The sequence below is a fragment of the Sapajus apella genome, unplaced genomic scaffold (assembly GCF_009761245.1).
Source record: "Sapajus apella isolate SASKATOON/1434 unplaced genomic scaffold, GSC_monkey_1.0 scaffold43, whole genome shotgun sequence".
Classification (NCBI taxonomy): domain Eukaryota; kingdom Metazoa; phylum Chordata; class Mammalia; order Primates; family Cebidae; genus Sapajus; species Sapajus apella.
The window spans coordinates 642,565-660,158 of NW_022436983.1; the positions used below are offsets into that span (position 1 = coordinate 642,565).

Sequence of the window (17,594 nt, forward strand, 5' to 3'; positions counted from 1 at the left end):
GTTTCACCATATTGGCCAAGATGGTCTTGACCTTTTGACCTCATGATCTACCCACCTTGGCCTCCAAAAGTGCTAGGATTACAGGTGTGAGCCACAGTGGTTAGCCTTTTTTTTTTTTTTTTTTTTTTTTTTAACATGGAGTGTCACTCTGTTACCTAGGCTGGAGTACAATGGTGTGATCTCGGCTCACCGTAACCTCCACCTCCAGGGTTCAAGTGATTCTCCCACCTCAGCCTCCCAAGTAGCTGGGATTACAGGCACCAGCCATGATGCCCAGCTAATTTTGTATATTTGTAGAGACAGGCTTTCACCATGTTGGCCAGGCTGGTTTTGAACTCCTGACCTCAGGTGATCCACCCGCTTCGGCCTCCCAAAGTGCTGGGATTACAGGCGTGAGCCACTGCACCTGGCCTTGCCCACTAGTTTTTTGAGGAAGAGACATGGGAGCCTTTTCCCCAGCTGGGGCAATCATCAGACAGACATGGAGTCACAGAAGCATCTTGGAACAGGCATCCCAAGACCTGGCCATTGGGCAGGATGTGGGACTGGTGAAGGGTCATAAATGTCCCTTTGAATCAGTCTCCCTCCACACAGGAAAAGCCCACCGCTCTGCGCTCACCTTCGGCCATCAGACAGGGCTCGGGGGCACCTGAGGAGCTGGTAGGAGGAGGTGCCTGCCACTGCCTGCGGAGGAGGATGCTGGCGTTCCTATTTCGCAAGCCCAGCTTGGAGAGCCAGCTGAGACCTTCTGGGCAGCTCTTGCACACCCCTGCTAAGAAACTCTGCCTTCTTGCCTCAGGCCCAGAACCTCACCCACCTGGGCTTGCCCCGTCCCTTCCAGGGCCCACTGGCCTCCTGACTCAGGCTCCCCAGAGCACCTGACCCTGTGAGTCACTGGCCCATCTACAACTCCCCTCCCCCCACTGCTTGTATTGTGCTTGATTGGAGCCAGGTCAACGAAAGTCACAGAACTGCAAACAGAGATGGACTCTCAGAAGTCAGAAGTGGCAAAGCATGGCTGAAAGGAATCAAGGGTCCCCCTGGTTGGCTTGTTCTTACAGAATAGGTTTAAAAAAACCTGTACTGAGAGTTTTTATGGGGACAAGGAGCCAGTCTGGTGCCTGCCTGATGTGGAGTCCTAGATAGGCTTGGGCTGCGGGTTACCTGCTCCCAGAGACTCAGAAAGGCAGTGGCAGCAGGTGCTCATTCTCAGAAATGGGGGAAAGTAAATGAAACCTGCCCTCTCTCCTCTCCACACTTCCCCAGTATTTGTCCTCATGGAGTAAATATCCAAATGATCCCAGGGCATGGACGTTAAGGCAAATGCCAGAGTGTCCAAAGCTCATTACAGGGTCGTTCTCTCAAATCCCCTGCTCACTAGTCCACCATGTTCAATGAGCACCCACTGTGCACCCAGTGCCTCGAGGAGCTTACAGTCTAACCCTCTGGGCCCAGGGAGGCACGAAGACAGCATGGCCTTTCTGGGAGCCTCACCCTGTTGGCTTAACAATGACTTTTTCAATAATGCCCATAGCTTCCTCCATATCCTGCCACCTAAACCAGGGCCAAGGTCATCATGGGTTTGTGTGGCACAGTTGGAATTAGTGCCCATCCCAACCCCCACATCGGTTCTGTCTTCTTGCCCCAGGTGCTCTGGTCTCTAGCACAGGCTGCTGATCTGGGGACTCGAGGGAGAATCCTCCCCTTCTGGCAAACGCTCAGCAAGTCCCCATGAAACATCCGGCTTCCGGCCTGGGTGTGGATACTTGGCTGACCCTTCATGATGGGAACAGCAGCCCCAGGTCCCAAGCAGTCGGCAGGGTCTGTGGACTGGCCGAGGGGCTACCACGGCCGCCAGAGGCCAGAGCCACAGGGAGGCGAGGGCGGCGAGGGCATGGGCAAGGATGCGGGCTGTGGGGCAGACGCGGACGCTGGGGTGGGCGCAGATGGGCCACCGGAGTCACCAGCGCGCCCGCCATCGGGAGTGGCGCCCGCAGCTCTCCGCCACAGGTGCTCCAGCAGGCGCGCGCTCACGGCGGGCTCCAGGACGCGGCAGGCGGGCAGCACGTGGGCCAGGCGCGCCACACAGGCGCTGTAGCCCTCGCGGTAGCTGTCGCAAGGCACTGCGGGGGGAGAGCGGCGTGAGGCACGGCGTCGGGTGCAGGGCGCGGGGTGCAGGGCTCGGGGGGCGGGGGGGGGGGGGGCTCACTCACCGGGCGCTGCCATGGGCCATGAGGACGCAGGCAGCTCCTGCAGGAAGCGCACGGTCATTTCCAGGACGTCCGCCTTCTCCAGCTTCGAGTAGCTGGAGTTCTGCGCCCGGCCACGAGGGAGAGGGACAGAGAACCACCAAGACAGACATCTGGCCAGCTGCAGTGCGCACCGCGCACTCGTTGGGAGCTGGGTGCGGGGCGCGCCGTGGCCTGCGGAGGGTCCGCTCCGGCGCGTCCACCCCACCCAGACTCCGCCTCGGGCGCCGCGAGGAAACCCCCAGCGGGTTCCTCCCGCAGAAGCACCCGGTCCCCCTGCTCGGGCTCCGCGCCCCAGGACCCTCCGCCCTCAGCCCGCTGCCCTCCGCCGGGGCGCGCTCACCTCCCGGCCCAGCAGCGGCAGGATGAGCCCCTTGAGCTGGCTCAGGCTCTGGTTGATGCGCGCGCGCCGGCGCTTCTCCAGCAGCGGCTTCAGGCTCTGCGGGCGTGCGGCGTGGTGATTAGACGGGTCCCCCGTGTCCCCCGCCCTGCCCCAGTCCCGGGTTCCCACCTTGCGCAGCTCCGCCGCGTCCCCTGCCCGGCGAGGCAGCCCCATGCTCCGCGGGAAAGCGGCGGCAGCTGCGAGCCCCACGCAAAGGGAAACCGAGATCCGGAAGGAGGTCCCGAGCGCGGCCCGAGCTGGTGCCAGAAGAGTGCGCGCCGCGCCAGCAGCGGAACTTTAAGGGAGCGGCTCGCCCGCCCCGACCCGCCCCATGGAGTCCTGCCGCCCGCCGGTCCCACCCCCCGCCTTTGTTCCTGCGCGGGGTGGAGCCGGGAGGGGAGACAGCGACGCCCCCGGGGATCCCGCTCCAGTCCTTCGCGTCCCATCTACAGCGGGGTGGCGGCCCCCGGCTGTCCCCGAGCACCTGCGGGGGAGTGGCTAGGGCGTCATCGGGGGCGGTCACTGCGTGACCCCGAGGGCAGGAGGGCCAGGTGGGGCCAGGCTTTGCCTGGCTCGAGCTGCGGTCCCTCCTCTCCAATACAGCTCCTCATTCATTCCCCAGACTTGGTTCAGCGTCTCCTCTGAGCCCCGCCCTGGGCCGGGGCAGGGGACCCAGCGGCTGCAGGACTGCCAAGGCCCGCGGTTCCGGGAGCTCCCACGAAGGACAGTAGCAGGAGGGACCCCCACCCACAGCTGCTCTATCGGCGGAAGGGCTGAGCTGGACTGGGAATCCGAGGTCCGGAGAGAAGTCGTGACTTGCTCCAGCCCTTGACGCTGGGAACCGGCCGAGCCAGGACAAGGGCACCAGTCGCTAGACGCCCGGCTCTAAGGATCCTGTAGAATCCTCCAGCGGCTTGCCGAGGGGTCATCTGGTTACCCCACTCCAGGCTTTGGGTGGGGAAACGGAATCCCACAGAAGCAGAGGCAGCCCGGGTGCCCTCGGAGCCCGTTTTCATTCCCACCGGCTGGGGATCCGGGTTCTCGCCCGCAGGACAGTCAGGGCTCACATGACGCGCGGGCCGGGCAGTCGTGGGTGCGGGCCCCCAGCTGCCCGCCTGGTGGGGGGGCCCCAGCGGCCCGCCCAGGACCGCCTCCGCGCCGCGTGGCCGTTGCTGAGGCAAACTGGCTGGCGTCCCCCGCCCATCTGCTCTGGGCTCCCCTCTCCCGAGGGGCTGGCTGGGCAACGGCCACGCCCGCGGACCACACTGCGAACTGCTGGGCAGAGTGATGACTGGCCAGATCCACCGAGCCAGCCCGGAGGAGGCCCCATGGGGCGGAGTCAAGACGGGCTCTGTCCAGGGTGCTGGATGAACCCCCGAACCCCACTTCCGAGCTCCACCCCTGCAGCTGGTCCCAGGTCCCCCTCCCTCAGGGTTCTCCCAGCAGGGCAGAAGAAAACCAAGGTACACACTAAGGGGCCCGGAGAAACCTGGGCCAGGGGAGCCCGGGTCACCCATAGCTGTCTGTGGTATGAGAAGGAGCTTAGGCCACCATTCATGGACACTTACTGTGTGCCAAGTTCAGGGCCTAACACTTTAAGGCTCGCATCTGCATTAACCCTCATAAAAGTTCTAACAAGTGAGAATAACTCATTCAACACATTTGGCCCAGCAGGGACTGGAGGAACCTGAGACCTTGTCCTCCATGGTTGAGGCCAGTTTGCCTCCATTGGCCTCCCCCAAGACAATGACTTGTTCTTTAAGGGCTCAAAAGACTCTGTGGACCTTTTCCCTCCCATCCTCAGCCCAAGGCACCTAGCCTGGCTCACTCAGTTCTGCACCCACAAGCCAGCCACAAAATGCTTTAAAAACAAAACAAGGCCGGATATGGTGACTCACGGCTGTAATCCCAACACTTTGGAATGCCAAGGCCCGCGGATCATGAGGTCAAGAGATCGAGACTATCCTGGTCAACATGGTGAAAACCTGTCTCTACTAAAAATACAAAAATCAGCTGGGCGTGGTGGCATGAACCTGTAGCCAAGATCACGCCACTGCACTCCAGCCTGGTGACAGAGTGAGACTCTGTCTCAAAAAAACAAAGTTGGGTTTGGTGGCTTATGCCTGTAATCTCAACACTTTGGGAGGCTGAGGTGGGCAGATCACGAGGTCAGGAGTTCAAGTCTAGCCTGGCCAACATGATGAAACCCCATCTCTACTAAAAATACACACACACAAAAAAAACACAAAAATTAGCCAGGCATGGTGGCAGGCACCTGTAATCCCAGCTACTCGGGAGGTTGAGGCAGGAGAATTGCTGGAACCTGGGAGGCAAAGTTTGCCCTGAGCTGAGATTGTGCCATTGCAATCCAGGCTGGGCAACAAGAGGGAAACTCCATCTCAAAAAACAAAAAACAAAAAACAAAAAAAAAAACCCTCCCCATGCCTCATTTTCCCCAGCTGTAAACTGAGAACAACAGTTGTACCTCTCCCATAGCACCTCTGGATTGGATATCCAGGTGAAGCATGGTGAGCGTTTGGTGGGTGGTACAGATTTCATAAAAGTGCGACTACTGGTGTGAGCTCCCTAGAGCTGCTGGGGAGGACCCAGATAGCCCGATGGATGTGGGAGAGCCCAGAAAGGATAGAAGCCTGGCAGGAAAGGCCTGGCTTGAAGCCTGAGTTTGAGCCATGTCCTGAAAGGAGTTGAAGAGGTTGGCCAGCAGGGGTGGGTGCTCACACATGGCACTAATGGAGATGTCAATAGCAACAATGGCAGTGGCTCAGGGGCATCTGCCCAGCCCACTGGAAGAGCATTAGAGCATCACCTGGACCTGGCCCACAGAATCACAAAACCACGTGCTGGATGAGCGTATCCACGGCCAAGGTGGCCACCTTAGGCGTGGAGGACACGAATTGCAGGGCCTTTTAGAATGGAGGAGGCACAGGGAAGGGGTGCCCAAGACAAGCCATTTTAGCACCTCCTTCTGACAGTACCCCTGCTACTTGCTGGCCTCATGGTACACGTGCCTCTGGACACCTGGAGGAGGGCAGCGCCAGCCGCAGTGAACCTGTTGCTCTGGCCACCACCAGCTCCAGCAGTGAGACTGCCAGGAAAAGACTCCTCCCTCCTTTTGTCTGCAAACCGCTGGGCAAGGGTCCCAGATCCCAGTGGCCACAGGTCCCATGGAGAGAATGAGGGTGATCTGGCCGGATGGAAGTCGTTGGAAACCCACCTGGCTAGGCACGGCCCAGCAGCTCCAGTTACCCGGGCACCTGGGAGGATGAGAGGCCACCACCCAGGTTGCCACTAGGTGGCAGTCCCAGGGAAGGGACCGTAGGCACCTCCGAGTTTAGCACTATGACTCCCACTGTCCCTGGAAGGGGCTTCCTTCATTCTACATCTCAGCGCTGACTGTGCCAGACCCGGGTTGGTGCCGAGTGAAACCTTCAGGCGGGGTGGGGCCACGCCCCCACGGGACTCAGAAGGGTGGGTGTTGGGACAGGAAGGGCACAGGAAGGGTGCTTCAAGGTCGCTGACAGGCAGCCTGCACTCCCACAGCTACTTAGCCTCCACCTTCTGGAAGCTTTTCCTCCCATCCTTCGGGCACTAGCCGCTCCCACGGCTTGTGTTCGGTGGTGCCCGCAGGGTGGCTTGGCACATATTCGCTCTCCAGCCTGCGCCCTCTGGCGCTTTCCTGCGCCCCTGCAGGGGTCTCTGTCCCCTCTCTCTGGATGCCCGCGATCCCGCGTGTCCACACAAGCCCTACCCCCACCCCCCAATCCCTGCCTTCTGTGTGCCTGGAAGTCCCTCCACCCTGACAGCGGCTGTGGGCGGCCTGAGGCCGCGGCGTCTAGACGGAGTTCCCAACGCACCAGGGGTTCCTGTCCTGCCCTCCCCGCTGGAAGCTCTGAGGCCCTTTGCACTCTCCAGAGATTTAGACCCAGAGCCCCTCAGGGACGCGGTAGGCCTGCTCCTGCCTCAGGGCCTCGCGCTCCACACCCAGCCCCACCGCACCTCCACAGAGACCTTTCCCTGACCGCCCACGTGGCTCCGATGGTCACTCCCCAGTCACCTCTGGAATTGCGTCGCCAGCGCCTGGAACCGCAGTGAGCGGACACTGGGCAGGTGAATGAATTTGTGCCTGGACGGCTCTCCAATTTGAACCCAGTTCTGCTACCCTCTGGGGTCTCAGCTGTTACGTGAGACAAATTAGGAGAGAAGCCCCTGGGCGCCCTGCCCCCGTCGCCCGAGTGCCCCCGTCGCCCGAGTGCCCCCGTCGCCCGAGTGCCCCCGTCGCCCGAGTGCCCCCGTCGCCCGAGTGCCCCCGCGGAGCGGCGGGGGAGGGCGGGGAACTCTGGCTGAGGCTGCGGGGCGGGGCGCGGCGGGGCGGGGGCGGGCCCGAGGCTTAAGCCGACGTCGTCCGGCTCCGGCCCCAGAGCGCGGCAGAGCGGAGCGAAGCGCCAGGCAGTCCCGAGCAGAGGCCGGGCCCACAGCCGCCCCGCCTCCCGGCGCGCAGAGCCCCGACGGCCGCACCGCGGGCTCCTCCCGTCCGCGAGGACACGCGCATGGCTTCCTGGGGGAGGCTCTGAGTGCGGGGTCGCGGCGCCGCAGGCGGCACCATGGCCCTGGAACAGGCGCTGCAGGCGGCGCGGCAGGGCGAGCTGGACGTGCTGCGGTCGCTACACGCCGCCGGCCTGCTGGGGCCCTCGCTGCGCGACCCGCTGGACGCGCTGCCCGTGCACCACGCGGCCCGCGCCGGGAAGCTGCACTGTCTGCGCTTCCTGGTGGAGGAGGCCGCCCTCCCCGCCGCGGCCCGCGCCCGCAACGGCGCCACCCCGGCCCACGACGCCGCCGCCACCGGCCACCTCGCCTGCTTGCAGTGGCTGCTGTCTCAGGGAGGCTGCAGAGTGCAGGTGGGTCCGCGCCGTTCGCCGGGGGTCCTGTGGTTTCCTCCTCAGGAGACAGTCCTGGCCCAGAGCCCCCACGCCGGGGCTCAAGGGATGGGTGGGGTTTGGCACCTCCTGGCCCAGCTGAGCCCTGCACGGAGCTCCTTCCAGAGGCCCTCAGGTGAGTGGGCTCCCTAGCTTGCAAGTACTCGGGCAGATGCCCTGGCGAGCCTGGGGGCTCCCTGGAAGCACACCTGGGTGATGGGAGCCAGAAGGCTGCCGCCTCCGTGGGGCGGGTAGTTACTAGTGGTTACCAGGAGAGGGAAGGCACTGATCTGAAGTCCTGGGAGTGGGTGGGGACGTGAGGCCTGGGCGGCAGAGTCAGAAGCCCATGTCCTCCAGGGCCGGGTCTGAAAGGAGGCTGGGCAAAGTCCCACAGCCCAGGCTGAGCTACAGGTGTCCCCAGCCAGTGTGTGGGGGAATGACGATGGGCCGTAGTAAATGGGGGTCTCCGCATAACCCAGGCTGGCCCCAGGACATCCGTGCTGTCAAGGCTCCCAGCTGTCAGGTGCTTCTCCAGCCCAGGCTGATTCTTGCTGTCCCCAGACCCCACTTGGTCCCTCTGAGCAGTGATCTCCCAGGGGCATCCTGGCTGCTGAGAAGCAGGTAGCCAGGCGAGGGTCAGAGAGTTCCAAGCACAGGGAACGAGAAGTGCAGAGCCCTGAGGCGCGCACACTCCTGTCCTGTCAGAGGGCCAGCAGGAGGCCGAGTATTGAGTGGGTGAGGAGGGGAGAAGCTGCCAGGGCCAGGCCAGAGGGTCTCCTAGGCCAAGGTTAGGGATTTGGATGAAATTCTGCTTGTGGGGACAGCCATGGGAGGGAGGAACTGGAGCTGATTTTCCACTTAGACCACTGGGCTCCCTGGAGATGGAAGGGGAGGAGGCAGGCTTGCTATGGCCCGACAATGGCCAGGCCAGCCCACCTTCTGCCCTCAGATAGAAGGCCCCCTACCCTTCCTGGGAGATGGCCCACCCCATATCTCTCCATGGGACCTGTTTTCAGGGCTTCCTGGCTACGTGGCCCATGCCCACTCTTTTGGGAGGTGTCATGCCTGCCTTATCCGGTGTCCAGGCCTGGCCGGAAGCCTCCCTTGCCAGAGCAGAGGAGCTGGGCAAAGCAGGTGGCCTTGGCCCCAGCTTATCAAGTCTCCTGCCCTCTGGGCCAGGCAGGCTTGGGTGCTGGGGGAGGAAGGGGTGGGAGGGATGACCTGGATCCTTGGGCTTCCCCAGCCCAGAGAGATAAGCTGCTTTAGGGTGTGGTCCACTGCACATGAGGCTGCTGGGGCCTGGACAGCTGTTGCTGCCTCAGGGACAGGCCAGAGCCCAGAGGCCTATGGCCCTCTCCTTACCGTTTCCACCACTGAGGGGCCCAAAGCCAGTGAGACCCTTGGAGCCTCAGACCCTCAGTCCCCAAGGCCAGTAGAAACGGAGTGCCTTTCTCAAGAGCTGGGGCTCAGGTCACATTTCACCATGGTTCTGCCTGGGTCCCCTCTAGCGAGCTCCGACCTTTGGGCTCAGAGCCCAAGATCAGAACTGGGAATCACTCTGGTCCCCCACCACCGGCTTTCTAGCACACAGGAGGGGCCTCAGTGTCCTCAGCTTCCTATGGGCCATCACATTCTCTGCCCTGTCTTCCTCCCTGCCTCCTGAGCAGGATCACCAGGCTGTTGCCCCGCCCTGCAGGCTGCCTGATGACCCTGTCAGTGGCCCGGGGCCTCAGCTCCCTCCGTGCCCTCTTTCCTTGCATGTCTCACAGGAGCCTCAGAGTTTCTCTTCCCACGTGATTCAGCTTCCTGAGGCCTGGGGTCTCTCGCCAGCTCCTGCTGTCTCTGCTACTCTGTGACCACAGTGCCCTCTCTCTGGGCATGGCAGGGCAGAGAGGCTTCACTCCCTGACCCTAGTGAAGTGTGCCCACTGCCTCCTTCTACCGCAACCCTGCCCACCCCTCTGTTGTCCATGTGCGTGGCGCTGGGAGGTCGTTCCGTTCCAGAACTAGTGCCCACTCGGCCAAGTGCAGCAGCCTCTGTGTCTAGATATCTGGGTCCTCCGTGATTCTCCTCCCGGCCCAGGTCCCATAAGCACTCCCCTCCAGCCCCTTTCTCAGCAGATACACACATGGGGTGTGCACAGATGACACATTCAGCAGTTCTGGGCCCAGACCTCTGGCCCCACCCACTCTGAGGTCCCTGGGGGAAGTTTTGTCCAAGCCTTCCCAGAGGCCACCACTAGCCTGCACCTAGCACCCCTGGCTGACTGCCCTGGACCCACCCACCAGTGCCCAGCAACTTCCACCTCCACAAGGGCAAGAACACAGGCTGCTCCTGTGCGTGGGCGCTGGCAAGTCTGCCAGGGGAGGGGGGCAGTTTTCTGCACTGAGGTTGGGTTGCTGGAGGCGCATCAGGGTGGAGGCTTCTGTTCCCACGTGACACCTAGGAAGGTGGAGAGAGGGGGGCAAGTGTTGGAAGCAGGGGTTGCCCCCAGTCCCAATGCTAGCTTGGTGCAGCCCCACAGCCCCCTTCCTGGCCCTGCTCAGCCCAACAACCCTCTGTCACTCCTTCAGCCATGCCCTGAGCCCCTGGGTGTCAGGGCTGTGGCCCTCGGCCTGGAGCCAGTGTCCTGCCATGACAACCCAGTGCCTCTCACATAGGCAGCCCACAGTCAGGACCTGCCGGCCTCTGAAAGCCAGGCACGGCGATGCTGCCTTTTGGCTGTGGCTCAGAGAGGGCCAGTTCATTGCCCAAAGACAGCAGCAGGATTCAAACCCAGGATCCGCTTGACCCAAAAAAACATTGCTGAGTGAGGCCTGGCCAATCTCTCCAGGAAAGGCAGAGAGCACAGAGCTACCCCCAAGGCCTGTAGGAGTCTGGGAGTGGCCCAAGCCAGGGGCAGGGCAGGAACAGCCTTTAGGACTTGAACTGGCTCTCCTCCCACAGGACAAAGACAATTCTGGTGCCACAGTCTTGCATCTGGCTGCCCGCTTTGGCCACCCTGAGGTGGTGAACTGGCTGCTGCATCATGGCGGTGGGGACCCCACCGCAGCCACAGACATGGGCGCCCTGCCTATCCACTACGCTGCCGCCAAAGGAGACTTCCCCTCCCTGAGGCTTCTCATCGGGCACTACCCTGAGTAAGATCATCCCTCTTAATGGGTCCTCTGGGTGGGCTGGGAACGGCTTTGGGGGATGCCTGGGATCTACCATGCCTCTCTGGCACTCCAGGGCAGTGATCCCTCCAGCGGCCATCCTGGGGCCAGACGGCCAGGCCAGAGAGACGGCTCCCACTCATCATGAAATTTCTCCCCTCCTGGAAAACCCCTTCTGGGGCTGCCCCCAGAGCCCTGCAAGCAGGTGCCACCTGCATTCTCAGCCGGCTAGCTGCATGCAGCTGGACTTGGGAGGCTGGGCACACAAGCCAAGGTCACCTGTTCCCCTCAGGCTGCTTCAGTAGCAGGAGTTCTCTCTGGCTCAGGCTGTGCTCATTTGCAAGACTGTTCAGAATGCAGTGGGGGACAGCAAGGACAGGAGCGCCTCCTAGACACTAGTCAAACAGGCAGAAGAGGAATCCCATCAGTTACCAAGCAGTTAAGGGAGAACTGCCCCTCCCAGACCCCCACCCCACCTCCTGGCCCCAGAGCCCCTGGCTGGAGGCCATCCAGGGAGCAGCCTGTCATCTCCTGCGGCCCCTCAGCCCATTCCCACTACCAAGGGAAGCATGGGGCTCCCAAACCTCCTGGGGTGTGGGCTGGGAGCTCCCCTGGGTGGGGTGGGGGCTCATACAGAACAGGGGGCATGTGTCAGTCTAGGGGAGGGAGGGAGGGACTCAGGTCTTAGATGCACCTGGGGAGGCAGGGATCCGGGGAAAGCCACCCAGGCCCTGAGAGGGTGGGGTGCCAGATGCCACAGCAGCCTGAGTGGGGAGTGGGGTGCTCTGACCAGTGACCCTTGTTAGTCTAAGTGGGAGCCTGGGATATAAACGTGAATGTGGACCCAGCCTCAGAATGAGAGCAGCTACGAGGTAAGAGGGTCTGGCCTGTCCCCACCACTGGCTGGTTCCTGGGTGTGCCTGCAGGGCCCCTGGCCACCAGGGAGCAGGCTGGAGGCCAGTTCTGGCCATATGGCCATGTGGCAAAGTGGCCACACCTGCAGCCTTTTGGGCCCAGGCACACTGGCATGGATGTAGGGTGGCCCTAGGACCCACCAGGCCGGGCTCCAGTTGTCCCCGCAGCCCAGGACAAGGGAGCTGGGCCTGGCTTCTCCCTAAGAAGGGGCTCCCTGGTTTGGTTAGTGGAAGACCCAGCAGGTGCTACCCTGGGGAGGGGGCTCTTCACAGCACAGCCAGCCCTGCCAGGCCTGCTTGGTGGCCGCTTTGGTATGAATTCACTGCTTCCAAACAAACTAGGGTTTGGATCATGTCAAAGTCAGCGGGATTTAGAGTAGGAGAACCCCAGGGACCCCTGAGTAGAGGGTCCCAACTGGCTCCTGGCAGCACCTGTTGGAGGCTGTCCCAGATTCCTGAGTTAGACTCTCCAGGTTGGGGCCTGGGAGCCACATGTGGGACATGTCCCCATCCTCACAGTGGTGATTCTGATGCATCTGTCCCACTCCCTCACTTCAAGCAGAGGAGAGGGACAGGTCTTGAGAGGGACAGGTATCCCCCTGAGAGCAGGACCAATATGGCCCAAGTGTGAACTGGAAGATGCTGAGCCCCCCTTCTGCAAGTGCTGGTGGGGCCGCCACCCTGGGCCTTCCTCACTGAGAAGGCAGGTCTAGGATACAACGATCTCCCTGCGGGCTGTGCTGTGGGACGCCCTCCAGGTCTCCGTGCCTGGGGTACCCTGGCCCCCTCCCAGGCCATGACAGGTGCTGGGTGTGATTGGGCACTGGTGGCGACTCAGATGGCGACTCAGTCCAGATGGCCTGGACTGATGAGCTGCCAGCCCCGCAGGAGTCACCATGAATCTCAGGAAGGTGGACAGAGGGCTTGGGCTCCGTTCCCCACAGCGGCGTGTGACTCAGCTGATAAGAAGGTGTCTTTGTGTGGTTGCCAGGCTGGGCTCCAGCAGGAGGGGCAGCTGGGAATTGGGGTTGGGGGATGGTGTACCCAGTTAGCCTCCTACCTTGGGGGTAGGGATTCCTACTCCCTGAGGCTGTGAATATGTGGGCTGGGAGCTGGGGAGAGCAGAGGCTTGAGCTGCCCCAGGCCACAGGCCCCAATCAGGGGACCCAGGAGGCCCAGCTTCATGCTCTCGAGAGCCTCTGGGGCCTGATGTGAATCTCCGTGAATTATTCACAAGGCTCAGCTCTCTTGCTGGCGCGTGGGTGAGTGCTGAGGGAGGAAGGGCTCCTGGACCTGCTGTTGGGAAACTCGATCCTGCCCAGGGGAGCTGTGGGCGGCCATGGGCCATGGAAGTGACATGCTGCAGAGGAGCTGGAAGGCTGGACAGCCTCAGGGGAGCCCAGCTAATTCCCGGGCTATGGCTTGGGGTCTTAAAATAGAAAGGACTCGAGATTGCAGGAATGTCCTGCACGTCCCCCCACTTCCCCGTCTATCCTGTTCATGGGGCCAAGTCTTCCCAGAAGCAAAGGAGTTGTCACAGTGACAGTAGGGGCTTCTGCCACATGTGACCCTCCCTCTGAGCCCCTATAGAAAAGGGATCTCTCAGTTGGGAGGCATGGGGCTGGCAGGAGCTGGACTGGGGATGTTGAGGCCCTAGGTCTCAGGGAGATTCAGTTGGGAGGGTTGGCCCTCCTGGGCAGGAGCTCCAGTGGCTAACGGAGGGGAACAAGGAGTCCAGACCCCCAATTAGGCCAGATTGAGAAGGGGCAAAGAGTAGATGGCCCTTAAGGCTGGTGGCCACCCTCCCAGGAGGGTCCTGGAGCCCAGGAGCTCACTCTGCTTCCCTCATGTCTATTTCTGGCTGCCACAGGGCCTGAGCAGCTGGGCAGTGCTGTGGGAGGCAGAGTGGTGGAGCCAGGGCTCAGCTGGGACCCTGAGGCTTGAGCTTCCAGGCTGGAGAGTGGGGAAGCTCCTTGGGCCCTGAGTGCTGCCAGTTATAGTAAGCTGAAAAACCAGTTAGCCCAGAGATTTTATCAACTTCACCAGGTGCCTCCTTCCCCCGAAGCCTCCCCTATACCCAACTAGACAAGACAGGTGGGGTTGGAAAGTACCAGTGGCTGGACACAGTGGCTCACGCCTGTAATCCCAGCACTTTGGGAGGCTGAGGCAGGTGGATCACCTGAGGTTAGGAGTTCAAGACCAGCCTGACCAACGTGGTGAAACCCTGTCTCTACTAAAAGTACAAAAATTAGCTGGGCGTGGTGGCACATGCCTGTAATCCCAGCTACTCAGGAGGCTGAGACAGGAGAATTGTTTGAGCCAGGGAGGTGGAGGTTGCAGTGAGCCAATATCATGCCATTGCACTCCAGCCTGGGTGACAAAGCAAGACTCCATCTAAAAAAAAAAAAAAAAAAAAAGGAGGGGAGGCAGAAGAGGGGAGGAGAGGAAAGGGGAACCTGGGCCAGGAGTCAGGACAAACCCAGAACAGCTCCTGGCTGCTGAGTACCTTCTAGGGGCCTGGCACCACCCAGTGCCATCTGAGCCACACAACCACCCTGAGCAGTAGCAGTGAATCAACTCATTTACAGATGGACTCATTCAACTAATGTTTATTGAGCAACTTCCATGGACCAGGTGATATTCTAAATGTCAGTGATATGCTGGTGAACCAGACAAGCGTCCCTGCCTCGTGGCGCTGACAGGTACAGAAATGGTGTTTTAGAGAGGCTGATCCAGCAGGTGTGGTCACCACTGGCTTGCTGTGTGACCTTGGGCAGACTGTCCCTCCTCTCTGGGTCTGTCTCCCACTCCTGGTCCAGGTCCTAATCGCTCAGCACCTTTCAAGTTCACTGGAGACTTCCCCTTTTCCCTTCCTTTGTGCAAAGCTTCACAGAGCCTAGCTGCTCCACAGCCCAGCTGAGCCTGAGTGGTTCAGGTGGCCCTCACCTGGGACAGAAAGGGGGTTTCTTGGGAAGCCTCAGCAACTCACAGCTTAGGGAGCCCCAGGCCCCAGGGCTCACCTCTCCCCCTTAGAAGGCTGGAGGCTCTGCCTAGGCCTGTCCTTTTCCTGCTAGGCCCCTGCTTCTGTCACAGGCCGTGGGGTCTCACTCCTTTTTAATCACCAGCCCCTGTCGACCTTTTGTGTCTGTCAGGTCACCTGCCATCGGGGCCTGGGGGCAGGGCCTGTGTCCACTGGGGAAGTGGTTACCATCCAGGCAGAGGCTCTGAGAAAGGAAGGGCCTGGTGGAGTCAGGAGAAGCCCCTTATAGCAGGCGAGGGCACAGATCACCACCTTATGTCTCCACCAGCAGCTCCTGGTCTCAGCTGTCATCTAACCGGGGCTAGTGCCCCTGCCCTACCCATCTAAAGAGGAGAGCTGAGCCTTGAGCCCTGGGGCTCTGTAAGCGGTGAGCTGCTGGGGCATCCCAGGGCTTTCAAGAAACCCCCTTTCTGCCTGAACCCCTCGGGCTCAGCTGGGCCCTAGGAGCAGCCACACTCTGTGAGGCTGTGCACTAATGAAGGGAAAAGGGGAAGTCCCCAGTGAGCCTAAAAGGCCCTGAGCGATTAGGACCTGGACATGGCCTTCTCCCATCCAGCTCCACCTGCAGCCTTTGAAAATACAAGTCCCGGCCAGGCGCAGTGGCTCAAGCCTATAATCCTAGCACGTTGGGAGGCCGAGGTGGGTGGATCACCTGAGGTCAGGAGTTCAAGACCAGCCTGGCCATCATGGTGAAACCCCATCTTTTTTTAAAAAAAGAAAAAAGAAAGAAAATACAAGTCCCGCCAAGCACAGTGGCTCATGCCTGTAATCCCAGCACTTTGGGAGGCTGAGGTGGGTGGATCACGAGGTCCAGGAGTTCGAGACCAGCCTGGCCATATGGTGAAACCCTGTCTCTACTGAAAAATAAAAAAATTAGCCAGGCGTGGTGGCTCACACCTGTAGTCCCAGCTACTCAGGAGGCTGAGGCAGGAGAATCACTGGAACCCGGGAGGCAGAGGTTGCAGTGAGCCGAGATCACGCCACTGCACTCCAGCGTGAGTGACAGAGCGAGATCCCGTCTCAAAAAAAAAAAAAAGGTCCTGGTCAGTGGGCTCACACCTGTAATCCCAGCACTTCGGGAGGCCGAGGTGGGTGGATCACCTGAGGTCAAGAATTTGAGACCAGCCTGGCTAACATGGTGAAACCCGGTCTCAACTAAAAATACAAAAATTAGCCGGGCATGGTGGCAGGCGTCTGTAATCTCAGCTACTTGGGAAGCTGAGGCAGGAGAGAATTGCTTGAACCCGGGAGGCGGAGGGTGCAGTGAGCCAAGACTGCACTACTGCACTCCAGCCTGGGCAACAGAGCAAGACTTCATTTAAAAAAAAAAAAAAGAAAGAGCAAGTCCCATCACAGGCTCCTGGCCACTGACAGGGAAGGCCACTCACTTCCTTACAATGTCCCAGAGGCTGTCCCTCCTCCAGGCTATGGTCCCCTCTAACAGGCCAGCACCCCTTCCTTCACAAAGGCTGATCCTTCTGCAGGGATCAGAGACCCCCGCCTGCTCCCTGCCCTCCTCCAAGTCTTTGCTCAGACCTCACTTCCTCAGCAAGGCCAACCCTGAGCCTCACTGAAATTGTCACCAGCGCTCACAATGTGCACTCACTCCCCTGCTAGCCTACTTCCCTGCTGCCTGTTTTTTTTTTTTTTTTTGAGACTTGAGTCTTGCTCTGTCACCCAGGCTGGAGTGCAGTGGTGTGATCTCCACTCACAGCAACCTCCACCTCCCAGCTTCAAGTGATTTTCCTGCCTCAGCCTCCTGAGTAGCTGGGATTACAGGTGCACGCCATCATGCCTGGCCAATTTTTATATTATTAGTGGAGAAGGGGTTTCACCATGTTGGCCAGGCTGGTCTTGAACTGCCGACCTCAGGTGATCCACCTGCTTTGGCCTCCCAAAGTGCTGGGATTGCAGGCATGCACCTCCGCACCTGGGCTCCCAGCTGCCCTTATGGTGACCTGACTTTTCGTCCTGTGTGCATCCTGTGTGACAGCCGAAAGCCAGGCCCAGCGAGAGGCCCCAAGACACATTTGGTCTCTTCACTCCCTGCACACCCATATTTCCGGCCAGGCCCTGCAGCGCACAGGGAGATGCGTTTTCATCCCGTCTGTCCCTGAATAATGAGGCCAGGGGCTTTGTCTTCCCGGCTCTGTATGCCCAGAGCCTGACTCCAGTAAACGTCTGCTGAATGAGTGGGTTGTGGAACCCCAGGGATTCGTCCACGCTGCCTACAGCTCATTGCCTGTGACCCCAGACAAAAACCCCTTCTGAGCATCCCCCAGCCCATCTGGCAAATGGACATAACCTACCCTACCAGGCTGAGGCCATGAGTGAAGAGACATCCCCTACTCCTGGCCTGGCTGTCCCTTCTCACATTTATTCATTCAACAAACAGTAACTGGGTACACTCAACTGCCCGGCCCATCAGCACGAGGGACACAGTGTGCCCCTTCAGCCACACATTCTTCTATCCACATGTGTGTGGGTCTGAGGAAGAAAATAACAAGATAATTCAGGAATGGCAAGTGCCATGCAGTGAAATGGGCAGTTTGGTAGGAAGTGATGGGGATGGTCTTTAAGTTGAGGGGTCAGGGAAGCCAGGTGTCTTTGAGGAGGGGAGAGCTGAGACCCTAATAAAAAAAAGGGTTGGCCTCGAGGCCCTGCCATGACAGAACTGGTAGTGATGTGGGGAGGTGTAGAGGCCTTAGAGGGGGGTCAAGTTTCGCCTAATTGTGGGCCAGTAGGAAGACCTGGGAGGGTGGGAGAGTTGCAGGCTTCTGGGAAGATTCCCTGCTAGCCGATGGGCTGGGGTGTAGCACCTTCCTCAAACCAGGGCTCCGATGGGCTGGGGTGTAGCACCTTCCTCAAACCAGGGCTCCGATGGGCTGGGGTGTAGCACCTTCCTCAAACCAGGGCTCCG

General features: G+C 60.5%; 2 protein-coding genes across 3 annotated transcripts in view; one reads left to right on the top strand and one right to left on the bottom strand.

Annotated features, from left to right (window-relative positions):
* Window positions 1-360: 360 nt before the first annotated feature.
* On the bottom strand, window positions 361-2,902 carry HES2 (hes family bHLH transcription factor 2). Its single transcript, XM_032300235.1, has 4 exons — window positions 2,761-2,902; window positions 2,593-2,688; window positions 2,214-2,313; window positions 361-2,123 (listed from the first exon to the last, which is right to left on the bottom strand). The coding sequence occupies exons 1-4, from the start codon at window positions 2,803-2,805 to the stop codon at window positions 1,843-1,845; spliced, it is 522 nt and encodes a 173-aa protein (XP_032156126.1). The 5' UTR covers window positions 2,806-2,902; the 3' UTR covers window positions 361-1,842.
* Window positions 2,903-7,253: 4,351 nt separating this feature from the next.
* The window catches only part of ESPN (espin), a 37,301-nt gene continuing 26,960 nt past the window's right edge, over window positions 7,254-17,594 (top strand). For both annotated transcript variants that reach the window (XM_032300241.1, XM_032300240.1), the window contains exons 1-2: window positions 7,254-7,547; window positions 10,512-10,705. In XM_032300241.1, the coding sequence (XP_032156132.1) occupies window positions 7,254-7,547; window positions 10,512-10,705 (488 nt within the window). The remainder of the gene's footprint in view (window positions 7,548-10,511; window positions 10,706-17,594) is intronic.